The sequence below is a fragment of the Cnephaeus nilssonii genome (assembly GCF_951640355.1).
Source record: "Cnephaeus nilssonii genome assembly, chromosome: 9".
NCBI classification, from domain to species: domain Eukaryota; kingdom Metazoa; phylum Chordata; class Mammalia; order Chiroptera; family Vespertilionidae; genus Cnephaeus; species Cnephaeus nilssonii.
The window spans coordinates 62021635-62043104 of record NC_137080.1 but is presented as its reverse complement, the minus strand read 5'-3'; the positions used below and the strand labels follow the sequence as shown (position 1 = coordinate 62043104).

General features: G+C 41.5%; 1 protein-coding gene and 1 long non-coding RNA gene across 3 annotated transcripts in view; one reads left to right on the top strand and one right to left on the bottom strand.

The window, feature by feature from the left end:
• FILIP1 (filamin A interacting protein 1) overlaps positions 1-21470 on the bottom strand; it is a 180534-nt gene that overhangs the window by 54928 nt on the left and 104136 nt on the right. For both annotated transcript variants that reach the window (XM_079780849.1, XM_079780848.1), the window contains exons 3-4: positions 11039-11212; positions 6665-6843 (exon numbers count right to left, since the gene is read on the bottom strand). In XM_079780849.1, coding sequence (XP_079636975.1) covers positions 6665-6843; positions 11039-11212 — 353 coding nt within the window. The remainder of the gene's footprint in view (positions 1-6664; positions 6844-11038; positions 11213-21470) is intronic.
• LOC307105227 lies at positions 4240-11181 on the top strand. Its single transcript, XR_013814006.1, has 3 exons — positions 4240-4679; positions 6525-6687; positions 11061-11181. It is a non-coding gene; the product is annotated as an uncharacterized lncRNA (long non-coding RNA).

Below are 21470 nucleotides of genomic sequence, written 5' to 3'. Positions count from 1 at the left end.
GTCACTAACTTTCCAAGACATCTTTTCTTCTGACATGCATTAAGGAAATGAGGTGTTCGTTTTAAACAGAACATAAGAATTTAGAAGCAGAAATTTATTTTATTTATTTATTTATTTATTTATTTATTTATTTATTTATTTATTTATTTTTTACTATGAGAAGCTCAGTTCAAACATTGATTCTTTCAATTAACTGTTGGCAGTGACCTTGGTGGAAGGAATGTAACCTGTCTGCTTTCCTTTCTACTGTACAAGGATTAAGCAAGATGTGTATGTGTCCAGCATATTGGGGAGATCAACAAAATAGCTAACTCTGCTACTAAACGCCATCTAGCAGAGCACTAACACAGAGAGAGGCTCAGCTGTTTTCTGCTGATATGCTCTGCCTATTGGTTACTTTCTGCTTGATAAGACGTGATCATTTACACATCAGCAGCAATCTTTTTCTACAGAGTGATTTATTGCGATCCTCCAAGCTACTAGTGAGAAAAATCAATTTATCGTCATATTTTAGAGATAAGTCATCTAAATCCAAGAAACTTCAGGAAATTATGCCCAGGAAACAGATGTGAATCTTTTTCTATAAAGCGAGCCAAGGATATTTCCCAAGATCCCAGGCAACTAGAGCCAGTTTGCAAACACATGCTCTGTCTGACTGGTCATTCCCCTACATAGGCAAAGATAATAGTTCAGCCTGTCCCATGGGACACCAGGCAAATACCCAATCCCCTGCCCACGGACCTAAACAATACCCAAATGGGGCTCGAAAGTTTCCCCTCCCTTCAAGCTCCTGCTCCTGCATTCTCTGCTTCCCAAGTTCAGAAATTTCTCTTGAGATGCTGATTTGTACTTAAAACACACACACACAAATTATACTTGGAAGACTTGCTGCAATATTATATGATGATGTAATTATTTATGCAGTTTCAGCTGAGTCTATAGAATCCAAAAGCTTTAAAATCTATATCTACAGTTATAGATTTAGACAGCACTCTCTAATAGCATTTACACACATACGTTCCCCTCAAATATTTAAGTTCAAGACCATTTTTAAAAATATATATTTTTTATTGATTTTTTTACAGAGAGGAAAGGAGAGGGATAGAAAGCTAGAAACATCTATGAGAAACATCTATCAGCTGCCTCCTGCATGCCCCCTACTGGGGATGTGCCCGCAACCAAGGTACCTGCCCTTGACCGGAATCGAACCTGGGACCTTTCAGTCCCCAGGCCGATGCTCTATCCACTGAGCCAAACCGTTTAGGGCCAAGACCATTTTTTGATGAACTGTGCTCTCTCTATTCTGACATTCTTGAAGTAGTGCTAGTGAAGCTTAAGATTAAAATCACAAGTCTCGCAGTTCAGACAAGGAATAAAGTATAAGCTCTAAAGGTACTTTCATGCATCCGGATTATGCCTTTAAAGATCAAGTTGGCTTAAAATATGGACCAAACAGAATATAACATTTAGAGAGAGCTTTTCTTTACCCAATCTTAATTAATGCAATAAAGGATATTTTTGTCTTTATTATTAACAATGCCAGGTAAGCCATTGCAGTTTTTCGTGCTATTTTCTCCTTTTAATTTGGGAATATGACTATTGATAAAAATAAATATGCAGCAAATGATGGTAATAAATTATGATTACAGTCTGTTGACTTAGAATAAAGGAAGCCCAGAAAAATATGTTGCTCATTTTAGGCACTTACTCTGTGGAATTTTTATTCAAGATGAATTAAACAACTCCTAAAAAGTGACAAGTAGTTTCTGCTTCTATAGTTTTTACACTTGCATGGTCCAGGTCAGTGGCCATAACAAGGAGGTACGTGGAGGGGGGCTTTATGTAGCCTAACCAGAACCATCACCAGCCTTGCATCAACACTACCCCAAGCAGAATACAGCTGAAGTAGAACACTGCATCCTAGTCATACTTGGCTCCTAAACAAGTCCCCAGGCTGCTTCTCCAACAGATGCTATCTCAAAGTTTCTCCTATCTCCACTGTCTAGAGCAGGCGTCCTCAAACTACGGCCCGCGGGCCACATGCGGGTGTTTTTGCCGTTTTGTTTTTTTACTTCAAAATAAGATATGTGCAGTGTGCATAGGAATTTGTTCATAGTTTTTTTTTAAACTATAGTCCGGCCCTCCAACGGTCTGAGGGACAGTGAACTGGCCCCCTGTTTAAAAAGTTTGAGGACCCCTGGTCTAGAGACACCACTGGTCCTAATATTGCTGTGTTTATATCTTCACAATATCCACCACTCTGCCTTTTAAAGATGTTGTGTCATAGTTTGGACATAAGAGCATGGAGGTGGGGAGCCACACACACACAAAAAGAAAACATAAAACAAGCCATTTTGCACAAAAGACTCATTTGCATAAAAGTGCTAGACCAGTGACCTGCTTTTATGGGCCTTAATTTCTCCACCTGCAGAATGAGGGACTTGAAATGGCTGATCTCAGAGTTGCTTTGCAATGCTCAGAGCCTCTGATTCCTGGGTTCATCAGATATCTGAATCTGGATTTCTTTATCAACACCTGCTACTGATCTTGTATGCCTGGGTTCTTTTTTGTTACCTTTAACCATTTTTCTGGACGTGAGAACCCCTTACAGAGCAATATAATTATAGAGAATGGAGCCCAGATGCTACCTTCCATAGAGTCCCCTGGCTCTGGCCCCCTCCCCCATCATCTCACCACCACCAAATGCAAAGCTGTCTGGGGCGGAGAAAGACGGCGGAGTCACATGCCCCGTGTGAGAAGGGGAGAAGAGGGGTGATTATAAGAAGCAAACTACTTAGGCTTATCTCAAGTCTCACTTCCTTCCTTTACTCATGCTCACAGAAGAAACAAAGTTAAATGTTCTGAAGGAAAATTCTTGGCTCTGGTTCTCTCTCTCTCTCTCTCTCTCTCTCTCTCTCTCTCTCTCTCTCTCTCACACACACACACACACACACACACACACACGACTTTTGCAGAGAAGGGAAAGGGAGTGCACAACAAAGAAGCAAACAAAGGACTTGGAACAGTCTAGGCAGGGACTCCAGCTGGTGCTGAGAAACGCTGTTTCTTTATTAGCTGCAGCTCCACTTCCCCTGCAGGTGTCAGGGCGACGGCCACGTGGCGCCCCAGCAGAGGCTGCCAGAGCACCTGGGCCCCCAGGAACTAGGCGCCAGGCCCGGTCTGAGGTCTTTGCAGGGAGGACCTTCCTTGCCATGTGGCCCCTGGGAAAGCCAGCCGTGGGGTCAGGAAACTGCCAGCCCCCTTACGTAGAACTAATTATGACCGCTTACTTCAAAAAGAGGATTTAACTCAAAGCAGATTTAGCAGGGCAGTTTCCAAAGGGCAGTAAGAATCCCAAGCTTCATTGCCCCTGAACGCCACAGACCAGTCACGGTGGACGCCTCAGACCACAGAGAAATTCAGAGATGCCAACTTAAGTTACCAGCGTCCTAGCGGGTGTTTCATTTAACAAAACAAAGGGTGTCAGGGTGTGCCCACAGTGACATACACACTGGTGGACAGTCAGGGCACTGATGCGGGGGAGGGGGGGTAGTAAAAAATATACAACAGTAAAGTATAACCTGTTGAGTCAAAAAAATACTATTTCAAAACCTTAAAGTGGTTTGATATTTAAGTGAAAGTCAAAGCTGTTTAGTGAATTCTTATCTAAAACATGAAAATTTGGTGACATATCCCAGTTGTGCTGATCAAAGTACAAAAAGCATCTTAAGATCATTTTTTAAAAATTTACTTTGATTTTAAAAACCTTCTACATAGCAATTTGCTCAAAAGATTAGTTTGTTGTAGTCGTCTTAGTAAAATTACCTCCAAAAAAAGGGGGGGGGTTGTAATTGTTTATCTAGAGTTAGTTGAGCAACATGGAATTAGTAGATAAACACATCTGGGATAGGCTTATTGTACAACTGATATAAAAGTTCTGTTTGAACTAGAAAGCTCTCCACCCCCTGTTATCATTTCAATTGCTCTCACAGAACATAGAAATCAGGAAAACAAAATGGAAAGCAAAAGAAACCGCCTGGATAAGTGCAGTCTCTCCATCCACACACTTCATTTAAACCAACAACTCTAAGGGAACTGGTGCCACTTCAGGCATTGAACTGGGGTGTGACAGTTTAGAAAAGACATATTGGTTCCGAATGAAACAATTTACAAAGTGATCAGAAGATATTTAATCCACACAGTTGTTCTTTTAAATTATTTTATTTCAGAGCTTTAAAAAAAATCAATATCAAACAAGTTGGTACTCTTTTACTTGACCACATTCTGCCACAGGATATGTAACCAGGGTCTTGATAGATCCTCCCTTCCCCCAACTGATGGACGGAGTATGATGTAAACGCCACCTGCAGCCGGACATTCCTGAACACTTTATATGGACTGTACATTGAACCACCAATCAGCACCTGCCAAATACCCTAAGCTCCTGATTCCTAAGTCCCTAGGTGCCTAATCATGTGCCTTACATGAAACCACCAATCAGCGTGTGCTAAGTGCCCTAAGCCCCGTCCCTTCCTTTCCTTCCCTCAAAAGGCGTGTTCACCCCGGCACTCTCTCTCTCTCTCCCTTTTCCCCTCTGGAAGGAGGCCCGGCAGGGTGATCTCCAATAAAGCCTGTATCCTGGTATCCCATGGTCTCCGGCCCTCTGTTTCATCTCACAGGTCTGTTGTAGATATATGTAATTTATACTCTCATTAGGACCTTGTTTGCAATACTTATGCTTCAGGTTGGAAAGTTCACAGAGATTGAGGAGGTGGAGTTTATTCTCACTGTTTGGTTGCCAAAATGTCAAATCAGACAATCTATTTGTTCAAACACGAAGCTGATATACCTGAGTGTACAGAAGCGGAAAACAGGCTTAAAGAAACCATCAACTGAGGATATTGCACAGACATTGTTCTCTGTTCCATTTTTGGTTCCCCAAGGAACAGGCCAAGTCTAATAATAAGTAACCATTACCAATACTTTTTTAAAAAAGCTAACACAAACCTGCTCTGTTTCATGTTTTATTTCCTCTCTTATTGTGATAGTTTTTTTTCTGGTAAGTAAACTAATCTGGGGAGACCAGATCCCTTTTTGGTAACTAAGTAGATAATAAAGCTGGGATCGGTAAAGCTGTTCCTGAGTGGCTCTCAATTTGCAAGTCCTATACACAGAAGCAGACACCCTCAGTAACTCAAATCATGAGGATTCAAGTCATTGTATTCAAAGCTTGTGAAATTCACAGACTTAACTACTCAGCTATGGGAAGGAAGGAAAAGAAGAAAATACGCTAAGAAGAAGATGCCAAAATAAAATGGGTAGCATAGAGTTTGTTAATCTGGAGTTGTCTTCAAAAGTGGCAATCCCTGAGAAAAACGGCCTACAAGGGTAGATAAGCAAGGCTTGCCCTAGCCCAGTGGTCGGCAAACTCATTAGCCAACAGAGCCAAATATCAACAGCACAACGATTGAAATTTCTTTTGAGAGCCAAATTTTTTAAACTTAAACTTCTTCTAATGACACTTCTTCAAAATAGACTCGCCCAGGCCGTGGTATTTTGTGGAAGAGCCACACTCAAGGGGCCAAAAGCCGCATGAGGCTCGCGAGCGGCAGTTTGCCGACCACGGCCCTAGCCAGTTTGGCTCAGTGGATAGAGCATCAGCCTGCAGACTGAAAGGTCCTGGGTTCAATTGCAGTCAAGGGCACATGCCTGGGTTGTGGACTCAATCTCTGGTAGGGGGTGTGCAGGAGGCAGCCGATCAATGGTTGTCTCTCATCATTAATGTTTCTATCTTTCTTTCCCTCACCCTTCCTCTCTGACAACAATAAAAACATATTTAAAACAAATACATTTAGATAAGCAAGGCTCAACACACTGAGTTTTTGTTTTGTTTTGATTTTTTTACATTGTCTTAAGAGTTTTCAACCCTTGGAAAGAAAAGCAGGTAGTTCTAGTCATTAAGTAATTTATATATAACCATATATTAAGATTTTCTATACTGGTATTAAGAATGAATAGGGCCCTAGCCAGTTTTGCTCAATGGATAGAGCATCAGCCTGTGGACTGAAGGGTCCCTGGTTCGATTCACAGTGAAGGGCACATGCCTGGGTTGCAGGCTCAATTCCCAGTAGGGGGCGTGCTGGAGGCAGCCAATTGATGATTCTCTCTCATCATTGATGTTTCTATCTCTCTCTCCCTCTCCCTTCCTCTCTGAAATCAATTTAAAAAATATTAAAAAGAATGAATAGGTTTCATTTTAAATTAAATTTTAAAAGTTGCCTTCCTGAATAAATGGATTTCAGTCCCAAAGAGAGCAAGTAGATTATTTCAAATAGAAGGCAATTAGTAGAGAGGCTTTTTTCAAATGTAGGTGCTTCACTGATCAAGTTCAAATAGAAACTTCCCAAGTTGGTGTATAGTATTTGGCTTTCAACATCCTAGTGGGGATGTGGAGTCCTACTTAAAGGCACCCTCACACATGTTCACATGAATAGATCCAGGTAAAACTCTGTCTCACTCTCCAGGGCCAGAAACCATTCAGAAACCGGAAGGAGCCCGGGCACCTGTCTGTGGTGCCACTGGAACAAAGACCGGGCCCTGCCAGCAGTGACGGAGAGGAGGGCTGCGGGCACCCCGCAGTGACTGGGGACGCGTGTGTCCTCACCTCTCCCGCTCCTGCTCCAGCAGGTTGGTGAAGTCGTCGCTCTTGTTCATGTAGTCAGTGTGCTTGTGCTTCTCGTTCTCTAACTCGTACACCGTGCGCCTGTGGCACTTCTCCGCCAGCAGCAGTTGCTCTAACATGCGCCGGTAGGTTTCTTTCTGTTTTTCCTCAAGTCTGTCCAGCTGAGTAAGCAAACGTGGGAAAGAGCTTAATATTTTACTTTATTTGTATATGATTCTAAATAATTTGTTTACATTGGCCTAGTAATTTATTACCTGAAGGGGAGAACATTTCCCCCCATTCCTTCATTTTCTCTGGGCCACTTGGCTTTATAAACTAGTCAATAGTAAGACTGCAGTAACTTCCGGCCTTCGGGCCCTTGTACTGTGAACACATGTATGGCCCTAAACTCTCAGGAGAACAAACTCTTCCACTGTTTTCATGAGATGGCACAAAACCCTCTGGTCAGAAAGAAAGAGGATAGTATCCCTCCTGATCGCAGAAAAAACAAGAGCTCAGCATGTACATGTACCAAACTTCTCCCCTCAAAGGTGATTATCAGCATCACAATCTTTTTTTAAGGCTTGCAGTTAAATGCATTTCTAGGAAAAGTATAAAAAGACCTATGATCCTTTTTCCAAGAGATAATAAATACAGGGAGGCTTTCAGAACCTGTAGAGAGCACGTCTCTCAGACTAAAAGAGGTCTTGTCAAATATTATTACAGGGTTTTGTGCCTATTTCTCTGGCCAGGCTATACGATCTTAAGGGGTCATTCCTTCACCATCTTTTTAATTCCTAGCTCCCAGCACAGTGCCTAGAACAAAGTAAGGGTTCGGTAAATGTTTGCTAAATTGGATCAAATCTTATAATATTGATAGTTCCCAATCCTGCTCTTCTCTTCAAATTTCTAGTCCAGGGTTTCCCAAACTCAGGACTACTGACATTTTAGGCCAAATATTTATTTATTTTGGGGGGTTGTCCTGTGCATTGGAGGATGATTAGCAGCACGCCTGGCCTCTGCCCCCAACATGTCAGTAGTATCACCATGAGTTGTGACATAACTATTCCCAGACATTGCCAAATATACCCCAGTGGGGAAAGTTGCTAACCCTCCTCCAGTGGAGAGCCACAGCTCCAGATATGTTGAAGCTGACGTATTTAAAATGCACTCTCAATCCCACAACCAACTCCCTAAAACCCAAGAGGGTAGCTCCACGGGGCAACAGCATCAGAGCTGCTCCTGCTGGGCTTTCCATGTTTGCCTTTCATCGTAAGAAGGATCCAAGGCTCCCTCTACAGTTGCATATTTGTACTGTGAATGGATCATTTCTGGGGCCCAAAATAAAGGAGATACTGCCCCCATAATACTCAGTGCCTTCTGCCTAGATCTCCTAAAAGCAAGTGGCCAGACAGACTGGTGAAGAAGCCCAGGTTAACTGGAGGCTGATAATATCTGAGATCACCAGGGGTTGGCAAATTGTACCTTTACTGGTTCTGGGAAATTTCTGTCATCTTAACGGGATAGTCTATAGAAGAGATTTTCTCATAGCTTCATATTACAACACATTCTCCCCAAGGACTCTCCCATTCATTTATAAGTGCGTTTTTCGCCATATTTTCTAGAATTTGTCAAGCATTGCTGAAATATCCTCCTCATCATCATCATCTTTCTCCTCATCATCAGAAATGTAGAAGGAGTGACTCCTTTCCCTTTTTCCTTTATGATAAAGTAGGACTCTCCATGCTTTTGAAAGTATTGGAAAGAGCAGCCTCTGTCCACTTCTTCACACCCTCCCCCACTCCTCACTAAGGAAGGAGGGGTGGCTTATTTGAAGGTTGCATTTGGGATAAGGAACTGGAAAGGAGCAGCTCTACCTTCTCATTTCTTATTCTTTACTCTGCCTGCCACAAGATGATATATGTGTTCTGTAGGCCCAACTCTCTCTCAAGTGGTTTCTCCAAAGTCTAGGAAGGAAAGCATAGAAAGCCTGCTGAGGTTATTTATTTATTTATTTATTTATGTCAATAATAAAGCTAAATATTTGAAGTCATCTGTCAGACGTTTGCAGTTGTTCCTCAATCCACTCAAGGAACTTTGGAGGGGCAGATGGGAGCTTTGTTAATTTGATAATTAAATGAGATATCCAGACAGACATTTTAAGGTCATCTAGAGAAAAAACAGCACATATTGATATTAAGTGTTCTGGGGCAGCCTGGACAGGAGGTGGGCCTTAGCCTTAATGTGTTCTATCCATGTGGGTCTTTGGAGCAGCTACAGTCCTGGGGCGAGGACACTGGAGTTGCTCAGCTTGTCCCCAGCACTGATTACCTAATCAGTGAGTGCTATTGAGTAACCCAGCTGTGCCTAATTTGGTATGGATATTTGAGTGAGCAGCAATTTTTTGGCTTGAGGTGTTGTAGCATGGCTTCTAGGAACTCTTAAGAGCTCATGGTCCCAGGAGGTTAATGGAACAGTGATGTATTGGGATTTTTGCCTCATGAAGTTGGAAGTAGGACTCCTGCCCCTGGATAATATGAACTTGATTGTTAAGCCTGAAGGCTTCAGAGACCAAAAATCTGTAGATAGTGGAAGATAAATATTTCCTCTTCTAGCATTCTATTTCTCTCACAAACAGGACCTCACCATTTTGGCAGTATTGGGAAACCTAGCTTCCATCCTTTTCTCTACCTCCTCACTCACTCCTCCCCAAGGAAGAATAACTCTTTAGTTTTTTGAGTTGAGGAAAGGAACCAAGATTCATGCCCAGCTTAGCCAGTTCCAAAAGGACAACCCACGGGGTGGGTGGTTTTCTAGTCTGCTCTTCTGTCCATAAGGTAGGAGCGTTTGGGTTAGGTCTACTTTCTGAAGGTGAGTCAGAAACTCCTTTCTTTGTGTACTGTCCACAAAGCTCGTGCACTGGAGGCAGTGGTTCTGGGTAAGTGCGTGTGCTCTGTAGACCTACCTCTCCTTTGAGGGGTCATTCCAAGCTGTAACTTGGGAGAAAAGAATTAGGAAGCTCAAATGACACCATTTATCCAAGCTGAGTTCTCCAATCCAGGTGATTATAACAATAACATAAAACTGATATTTTGACCTCTATATGTCATTTACTCCTCAAATCCCTCCAAGTTTTGGAACTAATTAAGTGTGTAAGCAATTATCACCCTCAGATTCAAGAAAATACCAATGTTATATTTGTTGAGTACCTAACTTGTACCAGACATGATGTTAAGAGCTTTACAGGCATTGCTTCCTTTAATCCTCACAACAATTGTATTATATGTGCACTGTTGTTTCTCCCACCCATCAGAGCAGGAAATTGAGGCTTAAGGAGCTGAAGTGACATGACCAAGGCCACAGGCAGCTAGTAACCATGGATCTCAAACAGGAAAGTGGAGCCAGCCTGTTGACTGCATCCTATCATCTCTTAGCATGTTAGGAAAAGATGAGAACAGAGCTTCAGTTTATCCTTGTTGCAGAAAATAGAAAATTATAAGACCATCAATCTGTTGTGAATACTGTCTAAAGCAGATCTTGTCTGAGATCTGTCAAACTGGCCTGTGCAAAGACTCGACTAAGTTAAAAGCTAAATTATAATACATTGCTTCAGACTTTAAATTTCTGTGTTCTTTTTCATTTATGATACTTATTTCACATATATGAATTTTTTACATGAATTCTGAAGAGTCAATATGGCTAGATCCATCAACTGGTTCCCTAATTCAGCATCAAACTTCTACTACAATGTGACAGTATGTTTAACATGTAGTATCATGGGTAATTAATAACAATAGTCAATAGTTCCTAATACAATCTCATATATAATTATTAAATATAGCCCTTCATCTTAAAGAATTGCCTTAAGCATTTCATTGGGATTTTGCCTTCACCATTGTATTTAAGTTACTCATATGAGATCATTTTAATTATCACAGAGTTGATTAGATATAAGATACCAAAGCACAGTGGTTTTAAAACCATAAATATCAATAATAAAATCAATGTAATTTTAGGTTATCAATTTGATAATAATCTTGACAACTCAATGCTAAAACCGATAAGCACTTCACATTTCACACACATAATCTCTTAGAGAAATGAAAGAATAACAGACTGTAAGAGCATGTAACTGTCATAATCACATGAAAAATACATTTCAGGCTTTAAGTGTATTCCAGGAAACGCTTCTAAAATTCTTATTATTGAAATGTATCTACAATAATTCATGAGCTATTTAATTCAGCTTAATTCTACATTAGTGTATCATAAAAATGTTGCCTTCGAAAGAAAATGTCACAGCATGTAAAATGCAAAGATGTTAAGCTATCACTCTGAGGCTCCCTCCGGAGGGGAATGCTGGTGTCATATTTTTACCTCTGAAATTGGTTTCTCATAGACATCTTCTCCGATGGATTTTTCCTGGGCAAGGATGGCGTCCCGGTGCAGGACCCGCAGCACTTTCTCCGGCTCCGCAGACCCGTAATGAGCCTCCAGAACCTCAGGCTTGGTTTTCTCCGTCTTCAGCATGTGGATCACATCTTCCCTGGCCTGTGGTGGAAAGTGCAGCAGGGTCAGACGGTTGGCAACATAAATCACATGCCGGGCTCACAAAATCAGCACGGCGCTCACTGAACACATCCCCCACCTCTTCAGGGCAATTGGCAAAATCACTGGGTCTTCTGTTCTTAATTTCTACCGAAAGCAGATTGGCAAGCATATACTCTGCTTCAGGTTGCTAGGAAGCAGGAAGGCAGCAAAGGATGTGTGCTAATATTAACTACATAAAAATTGCTTTTTCTAAGTAGCAATGATTCTAAGAGGGGGTAGGACTGATCCTGGGATGCTTACCCCCTTTCAGTGCAGAGAAGATCAATGACAATTTAAAGTTCTCTAGTTTTTTATTTATGCTCAGTGTAATATTCAAATCTGATTTAAAATAAAACACTGCTCTTCCCATTCTAGTTATAACTCCATGTGTAATTAACAAAAACAGCCTGTACTAGTGATTTCCTGTTTCCCATCAAGTGATTTATTTTGCACAGAAACACATGGTTGAGAATTCACATGTTGCTGGACTGGGCTTTTCAAACTAATGTATTCACACTGAAGGTGAAATCTAACTCCTTTAACATACAGACCGCAAATCAGGTAAGTTAGGTTGATATGGTCAGAGTTGTTTTGTTTTTGTTTTTTAGCAAAACTTTAGCATCATGTTGAAACTCTTGAGAAAATAACATAATTATAGGTTTTAAATCATATTGATTATGGTCCCCATCCCATAATGCAAATACATCTGGATGTACTTTCTACTGGTTAGTAGTGATTATCTCTCTAGTTATAATGAAGCTGACACTTGCTAAATGTACTCCCATCTAGTCTTTACTTACTTCTCCAGTAATGGTGATGGGTTTGAAGTATCCTTACTACATTTTAACTTATACTTAAGAATAAACTGGTTGGCAACAGAGTTCAGTCTGTGACAATAGAATAGAGTTTCTCCCTGTGTAATGCTAACTATGGCTTTGAAGTTATAAACCTCCTGGTATTCTAAACATGGAGGTGCTGACTAGTTAGCCCTGACATAGCACCATTATACAGTTGGTCATTCTTGAGGTTCCTCACTTTTATTGCTAATTCATAGTCTCCAAAAAAAAATCAAATTCCAGATGGTTAAAGACTAATTTATTACAGAAACGTCAATGGATTGGAATTTGCAGATTTTCCCATGTTGTTTCTGCCTCATATAATGTGCTCATTTCAAGACAAAAATGGAAAATGTTCATTTTGAAGAACCTAGTGGTTTGGAATTAGTAAGAAAGTTAAAGTCACAAATAGTCCAATGGAAAGGCAATGTGTCTCCGTGTAGGGTGAAAGGACATAAACACAGATGCAGTGTCAGACGAGGCTGTACAGTGTCTTCGTGCAAGTTAGAAAAGGTGCCAGGAGATACAGCCCAGAGTCAGAGTGCAGCTTGCCTCCCAAGCAAAGAGTGGGCTGTGTTTCAGCCCCTATTCATTCCCTCTGCCAGGCACCTTTGTGCAAGGCGTAACACCATATCTGTATATGGTGGCCCGGTGGAGAGGAGCCTAAGGTATGTTGATCGTTATTGGTCTTCAGGCAGGAAGTGCTCCCTGTTTATCACACAGGTGAATATAGATAGCATCTTCTAAAATAATGGTTCTCATTGGAATCACCTAGGGAACTTTAAAAAATTCCAATGTCCGGGCCATCCCAGACCAATCACATTCAAATCTTTAGAAGAAGGAACTAAGCATTAGTACTTTTTAAAGCTCTTCAGGTGATTCCAGAGTTGAGAGTACTGTTCCACACTAATCAGTTAAGAGACCTAGCAACCATACTGAATACAAATCCTTGGTATTATCTAACCAAACTTCCCCATTCCCGTGCATTTCCCATCTTCAAGTGCATTTCCTTTTCTTGATCATAGAAAGTTGTCATCACCTTACTCCGCACACCTGAGGTTGACCTTTTGCTTTGGTCAGTTGTCTTAAGTTGTCTTAAGAGGAAAATAAATAAATAAAAGAAACATAGGCCTGTGAATCCATGGAATGACAGGAAGGAAAATTTAGTATTGCATTTGGAAGTGAAAAAGAAATGGTGACAATGGAAGATTGGTGACCTAAAAGTCTCAATAACAAACAACTGTCTCTTTTCCATATTTAAATCAGATGAACTAGGTTGTGGGATTGGATGAAAAAGGTAAAGGGATTAAGAGGTACAAATTGATAGTTACAAAATAGTGAAAGGGATGTAAAGTACAGCATAGAAAATATAGTCAATAATATTGTAATAACTAGGTATAGTGTCAAATGAGTACTAACCTATAGGGAGGATCACTTTGTAATTTATATAACTTACATGCTGTATTGAAACTAATATAAGACTGAATGTCAACTGTAATTTAAATTTTTTTTAATTCTTAAATCAGAGAAAGGCTCACATTTTAATGTGAAATACAAAGACTTCTAGAGCAGACATAGAATGTACTGTTTTTTGTGTAACAAATTGAGATGCTGACTCATCATAAAATGTAAATATTTCAAGTCATCAGTTCCTCTGCTCTCTGAAATAGATTATAGCAGACTAGAGTCCTGGTGCACAGATTTGTGCACCAGTGGGGTCCCTCAGCCTGGCCTTTGGGAATAGGGCCAAAATTGGCTCTCCGACATCCCCCAAGGGGTCCCGGATTGCGAGAGTGCAGTTCTCGGGTGACACACCCCAGAATTGGGCTCCCTCCTCTCTGGTTCCGTGTGCGTCACCCAAGAACTGCAGCTGCCAAGTCACTGCAGCCCAGCAGCTCCTGCATTGCCCCCTGGTGGTCAGTGTGCATCATAGCTACTGGTCGGATGATCAGGTCAGACGGTCGCTTAGGTTCATATATATATATATATATATATATATATATATAGAGAGAGAGAGAGAGAGAGAGAGAGAGAGAGAGAGAGACTAGAGGGTCAGTGTATGAAATTCATGCACAGGTGCGGTCCCTAGGCCTGGCTGGCTATCGAAGCATGAGCATCTGGCATGGAAGGGCAGGTCCCAGCTGACCTCTGGGCCCTGGGCAGCACCTGGGTCCCCGAGTCCCCACACGCCCCCCTCCACTTGAGTCACGGCGTTTGAATCCCCACACAGAGATGTGGTGAGCACAGCTGGACGCCACAGGCCAGGGAACAGCCTGGGCCTCTGGGCCACCCAGTGGCACTGCATGGAAGCCGGGCAGGCAGCACATTCTCTTCTGGCCAGCCTCGCACACAGGCTCCTGCACGAACCCACGGGGAGCCCAACTGGCCCCTGCAGCTACGGTTCTGCTCACCCAGAAGAGACCATGCAGGTGTGGGGTGGACTCCTCTCCTCCTCATGGGTGCCTGGCACCTGAGCGCGGGGCTTCTCCGGCATGCAAGCCCCGGCGTCCCAGTGGAGGGTAGCAGTGGGAGTGAGAGCGAGCTCGGCGGACACCCCACATTCTCACCGCACCTCCGTCCCCCAGGTAGCTGGCAAGAGGTCGCAGTGCATCACCGACACCCGCCATGTTCCAAGCCGCCCCCTGGTGGTCAGCACACGTCATAGCGAATGGTCGAACTCCCGGTCTCACAGTTGAACGACCGAGGGGACAATTTGCACATTAGGCTTTTATTATATAGAGATGATTAGTAAAGGAACAGAATAAACACAGAACTCAAAATCTTCAGGAAAAATGTTTTTACTGAAGCTTAGAAAAATTCTTGAGTAATTTAGAAACAAATTAAAACACCAAAAGAAAGTGGCTTAAAAAATAGGCACTAAAATATTGTATTGAGACTAGAGCTGCTTTTATTCATTCATTCTGTCTCTTTCTTCCTTGTTTATATGTATTTTCTAAATCTTCTACAGTGAACAATCATTAATTTTTTAAAGAGAAACAAAGTTATACTTTATGAAGAAAGGAGAATATAAATGAAGCAAAGGTAAATAATGAAACAGAAAGTGCTCTTTTTTTGTCATACCAAATGCTGAGAAAGCTGCCTTCATTCTGTTTATAGACAAGCCTGTGATAGTGCCTCTGGGGTTTAGCACAAAGAAGGACGTAACACCAAATCTGCCCAAATGATTATTCCATATTCTGTTTCTGATATTGTCTTGATTCCTTTTATAATTATTTCAAACACAGCCGTGAAGCCACAGATACAACAGTCACTAGATAAGTGTACTAAAAACAGAATGGTATAAAGATCATAGGTTTTCCCACCTAATATTTATTCTGATTAGTTATATTCTGACTAGAACGATAAAGAAATCACAGCAGAATTATTCCCATATGGCATTTCCACAAATGACATCTCTGAAAAAAAATGTTTATCTCTAATTGTGGATTGAGGTAATCGGAGAATGACTCTCAAATGTAAATCAAATAATCTTGAGTGTATAAATTGTCATGCTAGTTAGCATAAACTTACATGATCTGAGCATAGAGAAAACTAAATAAAGCTAACAGGCAAATAAAAATTTGAATTAACATGGAAATAATATTTACAGCATGGAATAATAGAGTGAGCCCATCTTTGAAAAAACTCAGAATTTGTTTCCAGTCCCAGCTGTGCTGTGTGATTTGTACAAGTTGCTAACATTACTTTGACCTAATTTTATTGTCTGTGAAATAGGATTATAATAACTTCCTTAAACAATTGTTCTTAGGATGAAATCAGATATCAGTATATAAAATACCTAGTATAGAACTTGGCACACTGTAGCTGCCAAGTCAATAATAGCAATTTAGTTTCTATTAGGTCCCCATCATTAGATGCCTTTTTGCTGCCAAAAAAAGAAATTTTATAAGATACTAGAGGCCCGGTGCATGAATTTGTGCACAGGTGGGGTCCCTTGGCCTGGCTGGCGATAGGGGCCGATCAGGGCAGTCTCACCCAGTCCTGATCAGGGCCGAATGGGGAGGAGGAACAGTGGGAGGTTGGCTGTGGGAGCACACTGATCACCAGGGGGCAGCTCCTGCATTGAGCGTCTAGCCCCTGGTGGTCAGTGTGCATCACAGTGATCGGTCAACCGGTCCTTCAGTAGACATGTCGTAACAGTCGCTTAGGCTTTTATATATATATATAGATATTTTTTCCCTAACAAAATATAACATTTAAAACTGATATAGTTGAACAGTGTAGACATTCCACAATTTGCCATTAACATTTTTTCAAAAAGGAATTTTTAAATCAGAACACCCTCTTTCCAAAAGCTACTTACTCTCCCTGACTCAGTTTCCTTGCCTACAATGTAGAGACACCAACCCCTTTATATCACAGGGAAATGCAAGGCTCTAACAAGATAATGTAAATAATGAGCTTTTAAAACTGAAAATAGGTAGCTATTTCAGTTTAAAAGTTTAAGCTGTTACAACTAAGTTACAGAACAACCATTATTCATTTTACAGACATGTAAATATTGTTGGTATTTATCTTCTTGACCAAATCTTCCTATCCTATTTGAAGAAAATAGCTTCTTTCTTTTCAATTGATGTGAGACACCTATTTCTTCTCTCCCTAAAAAAATGTGCTTATGCTTAAACTTATTGTAATATGCTATTGCTACATACACACACTTCACATTTCATTCTTAGTTTAACAACCATAGACTAATTACCAAAGAAAAAGATGCTATGGTGGTGTAACACTGTGCATTATATATTTAGAACCACACTATTCATCATGAACTTAGTAAAAGCTTTTTAATTGCTATAATAATTATAATAATGAATGAAAACAAGTGTTACTATAAATTACTGTTAAGTAAAATGGTTTAATATGCTAAACCAATCATTAATATTGTGGTACCTATTTAGTCAATGGGTTAAGATGGTGGCATTGGTAAACACAGTATTCGAATCCTCCCACAACCACATCAAAATTACAACTGAACTACAGCACAGCCATTATTCAGAACCACCTGAAATCTGGCTGAATGGAAGTCCTACAATTAGGGAATTAAAAAAGAAGCCACATCAAGACTGGTAAGAGGGGCAGAGACATGATATAGGTTGGTCCTATACCCACATATAGCAGATAAAAATCAGGAGGGATATCTTAGCTGTGGAGGTACCCCCTAAAGAGTAAGGGGTCCAAGCCCCCCCACCAGGTTTCCTAGCCCAGGATTCCTGTGCCAGGAGGAGAAGTCCCCTAGCTTCTGGCTGTAAAAACCAATGGGTAGCCCTGGCCGTGCAGCTCAGTTATTTAGAGCATCACCCCAATCAATATGCAAAGGTTGCGTGTTCAATCCCTGGGCAGGGCATATAAAAGAATCAATGAATGCAACAGTAAGTGGAACAACAAGTCAATGTTTCTCTCTCTTTTCTCTCTTTAAAAAATCAGCAAATTAAATTAAAAAACAAAAAAACACACAGCAGGATTGTGGCTCAGTGAGAGGCAGGGCTGCTGAAGTCCCAGGCAGTTCCTCTTAAAGGGCCTGCACATGGACTTACTGGAACTCACTCCCTCTGAGCTCCAGCCCTAGGGTAGCAGCTTGAAAGGAACCAGGGACATACAGGGAGGAACTGAATTGTCTGCCATTAGGGCAAGAGCTGGTGGTGGTGGTGCGGGGGCAGCGGGGGAGGGGGGGCGATCTATGTGTCTCTCACATTGATGTTTCTTTCCTCCTCTCTCCCCTCCCCCCTCCCTATTTCTCTTCCACTCTCTCTAAAAAAAAAAAAAAAAAAAAAAAAAAAAAAAAAAAAAAATCAATGGAAAACATATCCTTGGGTGACGATTAACAACAATAATAAAAATGTAACTATAGATCACAACAAATTTTTACACTACTTTAAACATATGATTCAATCTATGTAAATAAGATCCTACATTTTGGGGACAAAACCACTTTACAACTCTATTTTGAAAACCTTGTTAATTTTTGTATAAAAAGAATTTAAAATGTAAGAAAGTTCCTGTCCTCAAACATTCCTATTTTTCACACAGAAGCTTTATCAGAAGCAAATGGTTAAAGTTCTGGGATTCTGGGAGCTGCTTAGTAGCTGCATAATGAAGAATACATTAAGAGGACTCAAGAAAAGGGAGAGAAAGCGGGGTGGGGAGGTTGAAGGAGAAGAGTCTTAATAAAAATCTTTAGTCCTGATGATGAGGATAATAAATATGAGATAAGGGTAAGGGTTAGAAACAGACACAGAGGCATCACACCCTCTCTTCTTTTCTACATGGTTCCTCTATGTGCCAAGGGAGACACATGGAAGCCAAGAGCAGAAGTGTCCCTGCAGAACTGAAGGGGATCATCAGATGGAGTAAGGGGTTGTCTCAAATGGCTGCGTGAAGAGCTGATTCAAAACATGTGGGGGCAGCAAAGAGCTACTCTGCAAAGTCCAGGGCCAACAGGTGAGTATGCTTCATCTTTTAAAGTCAGGGAAGGGTATCTGGGGTTTGCTGGGAGTTAGGGATGGAGGGACAGGACAAGACACAGGTGGAGGCCACACAGTGGCATAGTTCAAAAGAGGGCTAAACCCAATCATGCACTGTATTTAGTATTGGAGATATAATTTCATCCTCAGGGATTAAAGTCTACAGGCATATAGACAAACAATTGAAAAGACATTTACAATATAACATGATAAGCCTTAGGACGGAGGAGTTACAGGGACCTGAACTGAACTAGCAAAGGAGATTTCCTGGGGGAAGTAACCCAAAATTGCACAAGTACTTGAGCCGAGAAATAGAGAAGTAGTTAGGGCTAGAGTGCTCTTGTCCAAGAGGAGACTGGGCAAAGGCCAACAGGTTTAGATGCTGGGGCTACATGAGGCTAGAGTGATAACCAATGGGCAACGCATGGAAAGCCACGTGAACCAGGCAGTGAGTTTGCATTTTATCGTGGAGCAGCAAGAAGCCTTAGCATTGTTAAACAGTAGGACAGCGACTTAGTCAGATTTGTATGGTAGATCGTTCACCCACTGTGTTAAAAAGGTAGAAATTCTGAATCGGTTGGTGCAGCTCAGAAATTGAGATTTAAAATATCTGTGCAGGTAATTCTACCGTAAAGCACAGCCGCCCTTAGAAACCACTGCTTTAGGACAGATAAACCAATTCACCACCATGAGCACTTAAAGCATTGGCTATGTTAGCTCAAGGTTCCCAGCCCGGTGTGTGACTCCCAGAGACTTCCTTGCCCCAGAGGCTTCTCCTGTTCTCACTGTCTTATCAGTTCCACTGATCCTTCTTCTCCGAGGAATCAGTCACTTCAGACCAGTAGCCTAAATCAGAAGGGTTCTGGGAAACGGTTGGAAGTGTTTGCCAGTTCTGGGAAATAAGGGTGACCAACTGTCCCAGTTTGCCTGGGACTAAGAAGAGAGGGATCCCATAAAGTGGGGCTTTTGAAAATCAGAACAGTCCCAGGCAAAGTGGAATGAACTGGTCATCCTAGGGCAAACACCAAATGGACAGAAGACTAGATATTCCAAAATGCCCTGCCTCTAGCAGGGTAGCCATCGTGGATTTAGTGTTCTCAGGAACCGAGTTTCCCTGACATGGTTCCAAAACTTAGCTTTCTTTAAAGACAAAATGCCATTAATCATGATTATGCCAGGTGACAATTTAAACTGTTTTCTAAACTTGTGGATTTTCTTAAATTTTGGGGGGAGGACCCAAAATGAGTAGGAAAGAATGCTTAGTTTTTTAAAATATATATATATTTTATTGATTTCAGAGATTAAGGGAGAGGGGGAGATAGCAACATCAATGATGAGAGAGAATCATTGATCAGCTGCTTCCCGCACACCCCCTACTGGGGATCGAGCCCACAACCCGGGCATATGCCCTTGAGTGGAATCGAACCCGGGACCCTTCGGTGTGGGAAACCACCTATTGTCTTCACTAGCAGAGAGGTGTGGACAAGGATCCTGGAATGCTGGTGACCCTTGAGCCCTGGCAAAGGTCAGAGCTATGCACCCACTGTTTAGTCGAGACAATGGTAGCTGAAGCAACTTCTCCACCAGACAGTCATGTAAATCCTTACTGATAAAATAATCTGCCTGTTACTGGAAATTGCCTGCCTAAGGGCTATAGGTGTATCCCAAATTGAATAAAAGGATGGCAAGGCCTGAGCCCAACCGGAGTCCTTCCTCTTGAGTTGGGCTCCCGCCTGGTCCCCCAATATTTCCAAATTATTATTTCTTGTCTTGTCTCTTTCATTTGCGTGTGGCCCCTCTTCCAGAGCCCGAACCCTGAACCACGTGGGACGTGCATCTTCCCACTTCGGTCCGCAAGCTGATGCTCTCTATCCACTGAGCCAAATTGGCTAGGGCTAGAATGCTTAGTTCGTATACCCATGTGTCATAGCTCAACAGGTGCATCTTCCTGAAGCATTCAGATTACTTAAAGACTTGGGGTGGGTGGTAGTTTAAAACTCTCTCAAAACATGAATGCAATTTTAATATTCACTTGAATGTTTAGGGGGAAAACACAAGATTAACAAAACATTTGCTTGAGGCAGACAGCTTGGGACAGATTCTTCGATGATGCCACCATGACCCCAGCATGGTGGTCCACTCACCTACGTCTGGAGGGAGCACATTCAGTTGGGAAGTTTGAGAAGCCTGCCCCTACCATCTGACACTGCACACCGCGAACAAGGCAATTCTCTGCCAATGGCTGCTGACCTTAAATGGTGGAAGCATTTGGAGGAAAGAATAAGTCTATTTCTATGCTTACGGCAGAACCAGGATGTCACAGTTCCTAAACGCGATCCCTCCTTTGTATTATTCAGTTAACTCCCTAAATATGTTCTTATTGCTGCAGTGAGCCAAGGGACTCTAGAAAAGATGACCTGGGAAGACCAATGCATGCCCATCTGTGAATGTTTTCCCATTCTGGAAACTCAACTCAATGTTCCGTACCTATTTAAATAAAGTGATTTATTAGTTTACTTGTCTGTTTCTTTATTAGGCTGTGAGCTGCTTTGAGGACGGGGCGGGGGGGCTGTGTCTACACTGTCTACTAAACGAGTGTCTGCCCACATGATAGGCACTCAGTAAATATTTGTTGAAATAAAGAGAAGTGAAATAAGTGATGTGAAGTCAGAGAGGCATAAACCAGCTCTGAAATTCTAATCTTAACTGCTTAGCCTTGTTTAAAAGATCTAAACAATTACATTTTGTTAACTTCCATCCTTTCATCTGGCATTCTTGTCTACAGTTTAGGAGTCACTTTGTTCTTCTTAAGTTTATTCCAAAAGAAAATATGTAAACTGAGTAAGAAAAAAATAGTACATTACAGAATGTTGTAATAGGAAATAAACTGTCTTTAAATCT